This window comes from Squalius cephalus (assembly GCF_949319135.1).
Source record: "Squalius cephalus genome assembly, chromosome: 2".
Taxonomy (NCBI): domain Eukaryota; kingdom Metazoa; phylum Chordata; class Actinopteri; order Cypriniformes; family Leuciscidae; genus Squalius; species Squalius cephalus.
The window spans coordinates 12,081,703-12,096,281 of record NC_137123.1 but is presented as its reverse complement, the minus strand read 5'-3'; the positions used below and the strand labels follow the sequence as shown (position 1 = coordinate 12,096,281).

The window sequence follows — 14,579 nt, the reverse complement described above, 5'->3', positions numbered from 1 at the left end:
ATAAAATTAGGATTTAAAACTTTAGTGTATATACTTGTTTGCAATGTATCAGCTTCATCACTCATCAAGTTCTACACAGCAAAATCCCCAGTGTTAAATTAACACTCCTCAGTGTTTATATGTGTCCACACTACAGGGTGTTAAAAATTAACACTGAACAGTGTTGAAGTTAATGAGTTAATTAAGTTAACACTGAAGCAGTGTTGAAGTTAATGAGATAATTAAGTGATTAATTAAGTGATGATTGGCTATTAGTGGTGACACCTGATGTTAATAAGCAGACTCACTGAAGGAAAGAGAAACAAGAACAGAAAAAAGAGAAACACAAGAACTACTGACTTCGAGTCATTACACATTGTTGCATTTATTATTACCAGTTTGACTTTATTTCTGTCAAACTGACTTTTATTACTTTATTTTCTTTTCTACATCGACAAAAGTTGTTGAGATTTAACAGAAGTTTAGATGGTATTGTTTTATGGAATTTTTCTTTTCAAGTTACCATTATGGTGGTCAGTGTTTGCTTTAGTTGGGCTCTTGACACTTTTCATATTTCAATATTAGTTTTTCTCTGGTTGCTGCAACTCTGTGTTTATAAAGCACATTTGTTACTGCAAGAGAAAACATGACTTGCTCACAATATGTTATGATGATAAAAACATTATCATGTAGTGACCTGATTCACTGTTGTCATTCAGAGTCTAAATCTTTGACTATATGCTTGATGTCTTGTTTTAGTATTGGTGATTGTAGCTCTGAGATTCTACAGTTTGAGATCCAACAGCAATATCAAAAATTTTGAAAATACTTTTAGCAAAGAAGTTACTGTGTTTAAACACACAGACATCAAGAATCAGCATATGAATCTCAACAATGGTGACAATAAACAAACTAGTGACAAACAGATCAACTCTGAACATCACAAAACAAGCTACTAAAGTCAGAACAAAACAATAGCAAAATAAAAGCAAACAGAAAAAACAATGAAAATTACAGGACAATTCAGCTGCATAATTTATTCATGCTGCAATGCATGATGTCAGCCATTGATGCGTTCTGATTGGTGGCTCCCATCATGCATTGCAACATTAAGCATTTGTTTGATTGTCACCATTGTTGAGATTCATATGTAGATTCTTGATGTCTGTGTGTGATTTTAAATCATTCAGATCTTTAAAACATTGCTGGAAGTAACTACTGTAGTGAAAAATTAATAAAACAATTGGATAAATCAGCTTATAATGATGGGTGACATCATTGAAACAGGTCACTAGTAATTTCATCATCAATTCATAACCAGGGCTGAATTTCCAAAAGCATCTTAAACTTAAAGGGATAGTTCAGGATTTTAGACATGAATCTCTATAGCTTCCCCATAAGCAGTGTGGTGCATTGACCATGACTTACCCCCGACAGCGTCCTGTGAGCCGAGCTCCGGTCCAGTTTTGGTCAAGATGAAATTAGTCCGGCAAGTTTGCTGGGGTCACGGCAATAAAGCTTTTTTCTTCTCAAATCAATATGTGTTCAAAAGAGTGATATATTTGCGTCACTAAAACGTTGTCTATGGAGAGGTCAGACCTCGTAATGGCTTGGCACTATTTTCTCCCCTGTCATAACACTGCGCGCTGCCGCTATCTACAGCCAGCTGCGAGCTGCGCAGGCGCACACCACTTTTTCAGTTGTTCGGCAGTGTTTACAGCAGTGTTTACGTGCTCAGAACAGCTACACGAACGAGCTAACATAGCTACTCACCAAGAGCGATCAGTTTGTACAAGCTTTGTAGAAAATGGTGCGGAATTGTGACTATCCGGACTGTACAAACAAAGATGTGGCGCTTTCTCCTCACACATTTCAAAGATTTCCTGTGGCAGATGTTGCTCTGAGGCGACTTTGGCTCATTGCTCTGGGCTTCAATGTGAACTCCAAACTGGCGAAGATAAAGAAGCTATCCTTTTGATATCCCAAAAGATATCCTTTTGGCTGTGTGTCGAAGTCAATGTTGTCATCGTCGCTGCTGTAGTCAGACATGTTATCGTTCTCTTTACGAGCTGTAAACAAAGTGACACGTGCGCGGCTCCCAGCTGGCTGTAGGTAGCGGCAGCGCGCAGTGATATGACGGGGGAGAAAATAGTGCCAAGCCATTACGAGGTCTGACCTCTCCATAGACAGCGGTTTTGTGATGCAAATATATCACTCTTTTGAACACATATTGATTTGAGAAGAAAAAAGCTTTATTGCCGTGACCCCAGCAAACTTGCCGGACTAATTTCATCTTGACCAAAACTGGACCGGAGCTCGGCTCACAGGACGCTGTCGGGGGTAAGTCATGGTCAATGCACCACACTGCTTATGGGGAAGCTATAGAGATTCATGTCTAAAATCCTGAACTATCCCTTTAACTTGATCACAGACCAACTGCAACAAATGGTCTATACGATCAAATTAGGCTTGTGATGCTTTCAGGAAACACAGCCCAAATCATAGTTTCTCTTGCCACAACACATATGCTCTATAAGCACAGAGTCGGAGCAGCCAGAGAACTACTAATGTTTAATAATAAAGTGTCAAGAGCCCAACTAAAGCAACCACTGACCACCATAATGGTGACATGAAACGAAACATTCCATAAAACATTACCATCTAAACTTCTGTTAAATCTAAATAAGACCGTGTGTAGATGTATGACAGAAATAAAGTCAAACTGGTAAAATAATAAGTGCAATAATGGCTCGAAGTCAGTAGTTCTTGTGTTTCTCTTTTTTCTGTTCTTGTTTCTCTTTCCTTCAGTGAGTCTGCTTGTTATCATCAGGTGTCACCACTAATGGCCAATCATCACTTAATTAATCACTTAATTATCTCATTAACTTCACCACTGCTTCAGTGTTAACTTAATTAACTCATTAACTTCAACACTGTTCAGTGTTAATTTTTAACACCCTGTAGTGTGGACACATATAAACACTGAGGAGTGTTAATTTAACACTGGGGATTTTGCTGTGTACAAAGATTTTCATGTCAAAAGTATCTGAATAATTTTATGAAGAATAGGTCTTTGTCAGAAGAAAACAAAAACACCTCCTGTGAAGTGATGTGTTCAACGTGTGGTTCAACCTGTTTGATCTTATCAAGAACTTCTTAGGAAGTTTTGCTTTTCTTCAAAAAGCTGCATTTTTCTCATTTCTTGAAAGTTCATATATTCTCTCACTTGTGGGAACCTACATGAATAACACATTCAATCAACATGTAATAGAGATAAGGGGCGAAGAGCTGAGGGCCAAACACAACAACATCAGTTTTGCTCTCATCACAACCAACATGTCCATGTGGGTTTTTGATGGGCTGTCATTTGGGTCCTGCTTGAATGTTATCCCCGTTCACATGAATCTGCAAAAATGACAAAAACAAATTATATTTTACTGTACAGGGATATAGAGTGCTCTGAGAGAGAGAGCAGTTTGCCCTGGGACCACAGGAGTATCGGGTGCGCCAGTCTGCATAGAGGGAATGACCTCAGAGGATTTCTATATGAGACCACCGACATATTGTCTGTTCAGACTAGAACATGGTGGCCTCTGAGGAACTTGACAATTCCACATAACTTTTCTTTCTTTTTTTTTTTTTAATTAAGCATGAAGTTAATTTACTTAATCATTTTAAGGCATTCACTTTTTTTAAAGTTAAGTCAACTGCACTTTTTACAGTATACCAACAGCTTTACCTAACCGCCCGCCATTCCCCAACTTACACATCCTACACTGACACCTTATTGTGAAGTTTTACCTAATTGTAGTATATTTATTTTTCAGGATATAAATATGAAGATATATTTACTTTAGCAAAAATGTCTTCAGAGAAATATATAAAAAGATACATTTAATAAAGCAAAAATAAAGTAAAAAAAAAACTTCTTAGGCTCCACACTCAAGTGTTAAAATAATTAAGTGGTTAATTGAGTGATGATTGACCATTATTTAAGACACCTGATGCTAACAAGCAGAATAAAAAAAGTTAAAAAATTACAATTTTTAAGTCACCATTATGGTTATATGGTTATAGTGTCCCTTTAGTTGGGCTCATGACTACGGTAGCCGAGAGAGCTGAATGCCCTGCAACTGAAGAAAACAAATGCAAATAGAAAAAGACCTTGATCAGGTTGATGACTCCAGAAAAACAGCAATCATCAATCGTGAGCTCTTGAGGCTGGACATTGATATCGCCACACTACAGGAGACCAGACTCCCTTCAAATGGCAGCATCAGGGAACAGGAGTACACTTTCTTCTGGGAAAGTAACCAGACGAACCAAGACTGCATGGTGTTGGATAGGGCTGGGCGAAATATCGCATCACATTGTTATGCGCATCTCGTCAGTAAAGCCGGTTCCTTGATTAGTAGTAAATCGCCATCACCTGCTTTCAGATGGAGCGGCATTTACTACAAAGAGCCGTAGTTAACTGACAAGCTGAGCCATATCGCATTAATATCGCGGACGTATCGCCAGCGATAATTAATGCAATATGGCTCAGCTTGTCAGTTAACTACGGCTCTTTGTACACAGCAAAAACTCCAGTGTTAAATTAACACTCCTGGGGCTGAGAGTGTATATGAGTACACACTCAAGAGTGCAAAGTGTTAAAATATGAGTGTTAAATTAACACTCAAGAGTGTTAAAGTTAATGAGATAATTAAATGATTCACTGAGTGATGATTGAGCATTATTGAAGACACCTGATGTTAACAAGCAGAATCACTGAAGGAGAAAATCACAAATTGTAAGCCACCATTATGGTGATCAGTGTTTGCTTTAGTTGGGCTCTTGACCCTTACATGTTTACTTTAGATTTTGTTTGACTGCTGTATCTGAGTTATAACTGCCAGATGAACAAAGAAAAAAAGTGATCTGATGGTGTTGGTTATATTATGACAATCATCATTTGAACATTATGTTTTTGATTTATGTTGTTGGTTACAGCATAACTGTGATTCTGCATAAATATCCAGAATTTTAGATATAATACAAAGGATTTCTTAAAAGTTGTTTTAAAAAAAAGAATACTTTTTTTAGGCACACGCAGACGTTAAGATTCAGTCAATGCATCTCAACAATGGTGACGAGCAGAATATTCAATTAGGAAAAGTAAATTACATAGACAATTCAGATCATAATATATTCATACCGCAATGCATGATGGGAGCCATTAATGAGTTGTGATTGGTGGCAGCCACTGCAACATGCTTTATTATTGTCACCATTGTTGAGATTCAAAGGCTGATTATTGATGTATGCGTTTCTAAATAAATTCATTTGAAAGTCTTTGGATCAGAACAATGTTTATTAAATATTTTGGATTATAAGAAAAATATTGATAATCATATGCTGTAGAATCACAGAGCTGCTGTAATTAGCAAGTTAAACCAAATAATCTCAACAAGTTTAATTTTTCAGATCACAGCATGATTATGTCAAAACATAACCAACACTAGCATATCACACTTCTCTTTGTTCATTTAACTGTTATAAATCAATAACAGCAGACAAACAAAAATTAAAGTGAATGTATAAGTGTCAAGAGTCCAACTAAAGCAAACACCCATCACCATCACGGTGGCTTACAATGTGTGATTTTCTTCTTCAGTGATTCTGCTTGTTAACATCAGGTGTCTTCAATAATGCTCAATCATCACTAAATTAATCACTTAATTATCTCATTAACTTCAACACTCTTGAATGTTAATTTAACACTCATATTTTAACACTTTGCACTCTTGAGTGTGGACTCATATACACTCCCAGGAATTGTTAATTTGTAATAAGATACAAGGTAATGGAGTGTTGTGGTTTCAATCTTTTTGGGAAATCACTTCTCAGAGATCTTTGATGCCAGAAATATTAGACTATTTCACAAACAAAGCCTGAACGCCCTCTGCAGAAAGGCGCACCAGCTCAGTGGCCAGCTTCTCACATATATACCTACATCCCTTCCCTACATTCTAAAGATATTTTGAGAAATATTTTGTACCATGTGACATTACTGAAATAGAGTTCTCTGTTGCATACACATTCTGGCCGTTCAGGCTTCCAAAGTCAAACCCAAAGACACATACACAGAAAGAAAATAATAGTGTACAAATATATAGCTAAATGACTTATTTTCTAAATAATAAAATCTTCTACAGGAGCCTTTTATACATTGTTGTGTTTCTTTAGAAATAAATAATGGACAAATGGAGTCTTTAAACGCCTCAGATGTAAAGTTATTCGCTGTCAAAGTGATACCAAAATGAATGGGAGTCAATGGAATGCTAACAGCAGGTGATGGCTTGTTAGCCAATGGATGCCCCCATAGAAGGTATGCTTTCCGAGTGCTGGATTACTCCTTTGTTTCTTTCACGGGGAAATGAAGGGTGCATTTGGCGGCGCTTTTGAATCAGGGTAGCCTTCGCCGCGCAGCGATGATGCAACCAGCCTTCGAGTACGGCCTTCGAAGGATGCAGAATTGAATTGGGACATCCTTCATCACGCCGCTGTGACGCAATCGGCCTTCAAATACGGCCTTCGGACGATGCAGCCTTCGCATTGGGACAAAGCAATGAGTGCTGAAGAGCGATGACGAGGGTGACGGCTTGCAGGTGCAGGTGATGGAGGAGTGTGTGCAGGTGATGGAGGAGTGTGTGCCGGTGAAGGAGGAGTGTGTGCAGGGGATGGAGGAGTGTGTGCAGGTGATGGAGGAGTGTGTGCCGGTGAAGGAGGAGTGTGTGCAGGGGATGGAGGAGTGTGTGCAGGTGGTGAACAGGAATGATTCTGGGAAGTGTAGTGCTGAGGGAGACTGTGCCTGTGACTTTGACAATCATTTTGTTAAGATATTTTGTAACAAAAATGCATTTGAATAATACAGGAAAGCATGAATGTGACCTGGAAAAAAAAGCAAAAATCTTTTGTGTTTTAAAACAAAAACTCAAGACACATATTTACTTTGAATGAGACATTAGTTGCACATTTAATAATTTTTTTATAGCTTAGTTTTTAAATTTATATCACAATACCAATAAATCCTCTGGCCCTCCCTCTTGAAAATACATTTATGACATATTTTGTACGAGACAATTAAAGTAGTGTACTGTAAAATGGGTCATTACAAAAAGAAACAGCTTTCTGACCTTCACAAACAAAAATATAATTCTGCAAGATTAACAAATTTATAACTTTACAACTCTGAATGTAAATTCATTTATTTCCCTTCACCATGCACACAAGAAACAGTTTTTAGTCAACATTTACTTGAAAATATTTCAGCTTAATTATTCTGAGGAATCTGTATAAAAATAATATTTTCACCCTCCACCAAAAACATCCTAAGACTTAAAAAAAAAACAAAAAAAACATTAACAGCTATAAAATAAGACACTCGTAACATGTTTTTCTGTCATTCAAGTTGAATTATGAATTTAAAATTTCCGAAACATTCACTATATAAAATACCCATATAATAATGGCACTTTTTATTTCCTGATCGTGATTGCTGTAGTCCTCAGTGTTGTTCAGTGGTGGAGGAAGTACTGAATCTCAGTACTTAAGTAAAAGTACAAATAACCAGAGACATATTTACTTTAGTAAAAGTAAAAGTACCACAATGAAAACCCTACTTAAGTAAAAAGTAAAAAGTACCTGATTTAAAATGTACTTTAAGAGAATAAATTGTTATGAAAGTACTTTTACTTTTAATACTTAATGTCTATATTCTAATAATTAGGGCTGTAACAATATGCAATATGAAACCGAAATCGCGACACTCGGATCCACAAACTCGGATTCTCGGATCCACACCCCTTATTTGAAGTTAACATTATACAATACATAGACCTGGATAAATTCTTTAAAAATAGGCAATCCCAGCGTTATGGACGTGACAAATTGCAGTAAAAACTTGAAATGTAAATTCTCAAATACCAATTGAAACTGTTTATATATCCATACTCCCCATACTCCCTTAATAAAGAAGTCCAGACATTAGAAAAATACTAGTCTACAGTAGGGCTGTGCGATATATATCGTGAGATTGTTATGCGCATCTCGTCAGTAAAGCCGGTTCCTTGATTAGTAGTTAATCACCATCACCTGCTTTCAGATGGAGCGGCATTTACTACAAAGAGCCGTAATTAACTGACAAGCTGAGCCATATCGCATTAATATCGCGGATGTATCGCCAGCGATACTTAATGCGATATGGCTCAGCTTGTCAGTTAATACGGCTCTTTCACAGCAAAAACTCCAGTGTTAAATTAACACTCCTGGGAGTGTATGAGTCCACACTCAAGAGTGTTTAAGTTAATGAGATAATTAAGTGATTAATTTAGTGATGATTGAACATTATTGAAGACATCTGATGTTAACAAGCAGAATCACTGAAGGAGAAAATCACAAATTGTAAGTTACCATTAAGGTGATGGGTGTTTGCTTTAGTTGGGCTCTAGACCATTATATGTGTACTTTAGATTTTATTTGGCTGCTGTATCTGAGTTATAACTGACAGATAAACAAAGAAAAAAAAAGTGATCTGATGGTGTAGGTTATATTATGACAATCATCATTTGAACTTGATCACTGAACTCATTAAAATCCTTCTTTCTGACTTCGATTTATGTTGTTGGTTAGTGAATCTGCATAAATGCCCAGCATTTTTGATATAATATAAAGGATTTCTTAAAAGTTGCTTAAAAAAAAAAATCATTCTTTTAGGCACACACAGATGTCAAGATTCAGTCTATGCATCTCAACAATGGTGAGGAGCAGAATATTCAATTAGGAAAAGTAAATTACATAGACAATTCAGATCATAATTTATTCATACCGCAATGCATGATGGGAGCCATTAATGAGCTGTGATTGGTGGCAGCCACTGCAACATGCTTTATTATTGTCACCATTGTTGAGATTCACAGGCTGATTATTGATGTCTGTGTTTTAAATGAATTTATCTGAATGTCTTTTGATCAGAACAATGTTTATTAAATATTTTGAATTATAAGTAAAGTAGCCTACTGATAATCATAGGCTGTAGAATCACTAAACTGCAGCTAACATGTTAAACCAAACTATCTCAATAAGTTTCCTTTTTCAGATCACAGCATGATTATGTCAAAACATAACCAACACTATAAGATAGATAACATTTTACTTTGTTCATTTAACTGTTATAAATCAATAACAGCAGACAAACAACAGTAAATATTAAAGTAAACATATAATGGTCTAGAGCCCAACTAAAGCAAACACCCATCACCTTAATGGTAACTTACAATTTGTGATTTTCTTCTTCAGTGATTCTGCTTGTTAACATCAGGTGTCTTCAATAATGCTCAATCATCACTAAATTAATCACTTAATTATCTCCTCAGCCCTAAATGCCGCTTCATCTGAAAGCAGGTGATGGCGATTTACTACTAATCAAGGAACCGGCTTTACTGACGAGATGCGCATAACAATCTCACGATATATATCGCACAGCCCTAGTCTACAGACACATGCGTTTTATATTTAATATGAGGGAAATCCGTAACGGACGTGACACAAAAAAAATCTTTAACTTTTAGGAGGCAAACTATTTTTTAGTAATTCTGTGAATTTCACTGCGCAAACCAAAAGTAATATACCCACCGGATGAAGAAGGGTTGGCTCTCCACAGAACATAACATATTCATTTTATTTTTTGTGTTCACATTTATGAGGAAAAAACAATGTTACGGACGTGCCAGTTCTCCGTTATACGCACGTGAGCGCTCTGAAAGCGGCACTAAAATACTGCTTTAAAACGTTCACAGAGACCTCAAAAGCCCTTCTTTAAAGTGAATTTCGTTTCGTATTAATTGTATCTTAATTTTAATCAATGTTTCATCAATCAATTGCCTGGATTTAATAAATAAGTAAATATAGCAGAAAATAGTTCAGGACACGGAGGCGCGGGCGCGTGAACTGGTGAAACTCATGAACCGAAACTCAGGTCTGTACTTGCCTCACAGACCTGAGACGTATATATATATCGAAAGCTTGAAATGTGTACCTTTAAACAGAACAATTCAAAAAGAAAGAAAACAGACTGTTCTCTGCATGTAATCCGTATGAAATGTGCATTTCTCTCTGGCGCGTTCACTGCAAAGATCGCGCGTCAGCATCAATTAAAATGTCTCCTTGTTATATTTTACATAGGCTATTCATAATCATTACTTTTGCCGGTTCTTTGTGACAGCTTTTAGGTGCTTTATTGGCAGCGCCACAGTTACATGTTACATGAACGCGTCAGCACCGAAAACATGGAGATTTTTTTCAATCCCTGTTTTGGCAAGGGGAAAAACTGATCAGAAAATGTAACGAAAATGTAACGAAACGTTGTAGAAATGTAGTGGAGTAGAAAGTATAATAATTGCTGCAAAAAGTAACGAAGTAAAAGTCAAAAGTATGCACTATTGATTCTACTTAAGTAAAGTACAGATACGTGAAAAATGTACTTAAGTAAAGTAACGAAGTATTTTTACTTCGTTACATTCCACCACTGGTGTTGTTTGACACAGCAAAGACATCTGAAGAACTTCCTGAACTGCTGTCTGACCTGGAGAAGAATGAGACGAGAGGAGCTGAGTGACTTCATGACATCATTTAACCTCTGAAACTCATCAACCACAGTGGAATTTCCTTATAATAAACACGTAAGAAAACATGTTTAAAGAGACTAGATTTGAATTTTCAGAAGTAAATATAGATACTTTACTTTTATATACTGTCTCTGAAGAGAGTGAAACGGTTTTCCTATGGAGTGTGATGATAAAATGGCTGAAATAATTACGGAGGACAAAAATGATTTTAAACATGTCTGACCTCATTATTGAGGACACAATAGACCAGGAAGATGAAGGTTCCCTGCTGGGAGTTCAAGATCAGGAAGAGGATCTCCAGCTCCTTCCTGCCATTAATGAAGAAACCCAGAATCCAGGAGCAACCAAGAATCACAAACTGAGCCAGTGTTTTAAAGACCATAATCCTGCAGAGAAAGAGTTAAAGTGTCTTTATTGACTACTTTTTTTGTATGGAGTGTTTGAATCTGAATGTTTGTTACTTGGTTTGTTTCATCTGTGAAACTTCAGCATTCAGATTTTTGAGAGTTGAGTTCAGGTTGATGATGATGTTGATGAAGAGAATCATGTTTAACTGAAAAGTAGAATAATAATAATGAATCACCTTGTTTTCCCTGTAATATAAATTAAAATCATGAGGAAAAAAAGATATGTGCTTACTGCTAGTATGACACAAACAGGACCCAGAAAACTCCAGATAAAACCTTTATCCATTTTAATCCAGCACCTGTTTAGAGGAAACATAATATAAGAACTGAATGAATTTGGCAAAAATACTATGTCTGGTGTTGAGATTTTTAGTCTTTTTAATCTTGTATGTGCTTTTACAGTGTGTGTAAGTTTTTTTTAAGTTTTTTTTTATCAGATTAGAAATGTCACAAAAGTCCCAAGCTGCATTATTTGCCTCTAATCAAATGAACTTAAGGGTGTATTCACACCAGGAAAGTCCGATAGTTCACTTGCTTTGGTCCGGACCAAATAGAATGTTGATTTTTTTTTTTGTTTGGTACGGTTCGCTTTCACACTGCTCTTTTTGCAAGTGAACCAAAATGTGTAAACAAAACCACACGTGTGCTAAGGTCATCCATTCATTGGACAGGAATTCTCAAGCAGGGAAAAGCACACTCTAAAAAGAGATGTGTTAAAAATGACACATGTTGTGTCAGTTTTAACACATGTAGTGAGTGTGCTCAGGGACAACACATGTTGTGTCAAATTTAACACAATAAATGTGTAAGTCATTTTAACGCACAAATTGTGTCATTTTAAAAAATAAAGCGAAAGTGGCAGATGCAAAAATATTAACCGTTTAATCAATAGTCGAGTACAGAATGCATGTGCACACAAAGTACAAGACAATGTTTCAAGCTCAATGACTGGACAGACTCACTGTACTGGACATTATTCAGTTATCCACACTTAAACCCCTCATTGATAATGCTGCTTTTGACAAAAGTTCATGAAGAAATAACAGTTAACAGAGTTTGCACTTTGAATTTAATTAAAATGTAACAACTGACAAAATATTGTATATTAATAACTTGTATTTTCACTGGCCTGTTTGTTTGAGAACATAGCAAACACTGCATACCATTCACAGTGATGGTGAGTGTCGGCACTCAAAATGATGAGTTGAAAACAACACACCCTGTAAAAAGAGATGTTAAAAATGACATGTTGTGTAGATTTTAACACATGTAGTGTGTGTGCTCAGGGACAACACATGTTGTGTAGATTTTAACACATGTTGTGTAGATTTTAACACATGTTGTGTAGATTTTAACACATGTAGTGTGTGTGCTCAGGGACAACACATGTTGTGTCAAATTTAACACACAACCTGTGTCGATTCTTAACACATCTCTGTGTTTATAAGGACTACACATTTTGTGTTACCTTTAACACAACTAATGTGTTATTCCTCTTACACAGAAGTGTGTTGAAACCTTTTACACACTAATGTGTTATAGTTACACAACTTGTGTCAGATATGTGTCACATGTGACTGTAGTCGGTGTGTATTTGCCAGAGTTACTTCCTGTGTTTTTACAACTGAGTGTTTGGACGAACACTGAAACGTATTGTTAACTTGTGTTTATGGAGTCCAGTGACGTTTAATAAAGAGTTTGTTTGAACATTTGGATGGTTTAGACATCATTAATCTACATAGACAAGCTCTTATTGAGAATTAACAGAGGTTTAGATGTTGATGTTTCACTGAATGTTTTATTTGAAGTCACCAGAATCGTGATTAATGGCTCCTTTATTTGAGCTCTTGACCCTTTACTCATCTTTTAGTTTTTCTCTTGCTGTAACTGTATTTTAATAAAATACATTTGTTATGGCGAGTGAAAAGATGATCAGATTTTTCTTGATGATGTCATAATCAACAAGTGCTGATCTGATCAAGTTTATGAGTAAATGGATGGTGTGCATTTAATTTATTTATGTGCTGTTAGTTATAATGATCTTGTGACACTATATCATGCTATCCAGCAGTGCAGAAAAATAAAATAAATGTTTTCTGAAAATATTAATTTGCAGCAGAAATTAGTCAAACACAGACATCAAGAATCAGCGCATGAATCTCAACAATGGTGACAAACAAAAAGCTTCATGCCGCAATGCATGCTGGGAGTCATGGATGAGATTTGCACTATGGTGGCACCCAGCATGCATTGCGGCATGAAGCTTTTCGTTTGTCACCATTGTTGAGATTCATACGCTGATTCTTGATGTCTGTTTGATACCTTAGACTGTAAGATTCTGTACGAACTGTGTATTTAAAAATTAATTTTAAGCTAAGTGCATTATGCTAATCTTTTATGTGTTACACTCATCTTTCAAATATTAAACTCTTTCTGAGCTCCATTTGAATAATCTTACATGTCCATGATGATAATATTATCATCGGAGCATATTTTTCTCATGATTATATCTGCTTTTTCAAATGTGCAGATTAAATACACATTTACAGCAATCAGAAAAAAACTAATGTTAAAGAGTCAATAGCTCAAATAAAGCTGACACTAATCACGATTCTGGTGACTTTAAATGAAACATTCAATGAATCATCAACACCAAAACCTGTTAATTCTCAATAAGAGCTTCTGTAGAGTCTGACAGAAATAAAGTTAATCTGGTTATTAATAACAAGTGAAAGCAGCATTTGAAAAAGACATTGAAAAAGAGGCATGATGTGATTGGCTGAAAAAAACCCCACCCGTTAAGTTTTCATTAATTAAGATTTAATTTATTTATTTGAATATATTGCTTTATTTATTTTAGAGCATTTTATGGGATGCCATATAAAATATACCTATAATTTTTTTCATAAAAACAAACTCTCCTCCACCCAGTGCTATTCTATCCAGAGTTACATTTTAACACACATTGTGTGTTAAAAATCTACACAACATGTGTCAAAATACCATCAACTTTTTAGAGTGTTTCCAGAGTTACATTTTAACACACATTGTGTGTTAAAAATCTACACAACATGTGTCAAATTCCATCAACACATCTTGTGTGTTGTTTTTTAACACATCTCTTTTTAGAGTGCAGGAAGTGCACAAACAGGCTCAGCATGGAGATATTTCGTAATGTAATATTTGTTATTTTACTGATTTGGTGTTATTCTCTACAAACGCAATATGAAGAAACTATATGGTATAGATAAAAGCCCCCCCGCACCGACAATTGATTGCTTGGGTCCTTACATGCGCTTCGTGAGGCACACTAGCTGGCACACACACGCAAAGTCTCTCGCTCCCTCTCTCTCTGCCGTGCGCTCACTCTGGCTCGCTCGCTCGCTTTAGACACCATTATGCCAAAATGTCAGTTTTGTTAAGTATCCTATTTGTTAAGTATCACACCGTAAACGAACCGTACCAGAGTTCGTTTGGAACCGTACCGAGACCACCTCTTCAGCTGGGTCTCGGTTCGATTGTTTGA

General features: G+C 36.2%; 2 protein-coding genes across 2 annotated transcripts in view; both read right to left on the bottom strand.

Moving 5' to 3' along the window:
* LOC307149157 (putative adhesion G protein-coupled receptor E4P) overlaps positions 1-14,579 on the bottom strand; it is a gene marked incomplete at its 3' end in the record, with an annotated part of 269,548 nt that overhangs the window by 206,246 nt on the left and 48,723 nt on the right. The gene's annotated exons all lie outside the window — the stretch shown is intronic.
* The window catches only part of LOC307154735 (adhesion G protein-coupled receptor E3-like), a gene marked incomplete at its 3' end in the record, with an annotated part of 34,213 nt that continues 30,488 nt past the window's right edge, over positions 10,855-14,579 (bottom strand). The window contains exons 15-17 of the mRNA XM_079864821.1: positions 11,286-11,352; positions 11,108-11,199; positions 10,855-11,032 (exon numbers count right to left, since the gene is read on the bottom strand). Of these exons, the coding sequence (XP_079720947.1) occupies positions 10,855-11,032; positions 11,108-11,199; positions 11,286-11,352 (337 nt within the window). The remainder of the gene's footprint in view (positions 11,033-11,107; positions 11,200-11,285; positions 11,353-14,579) is intronic.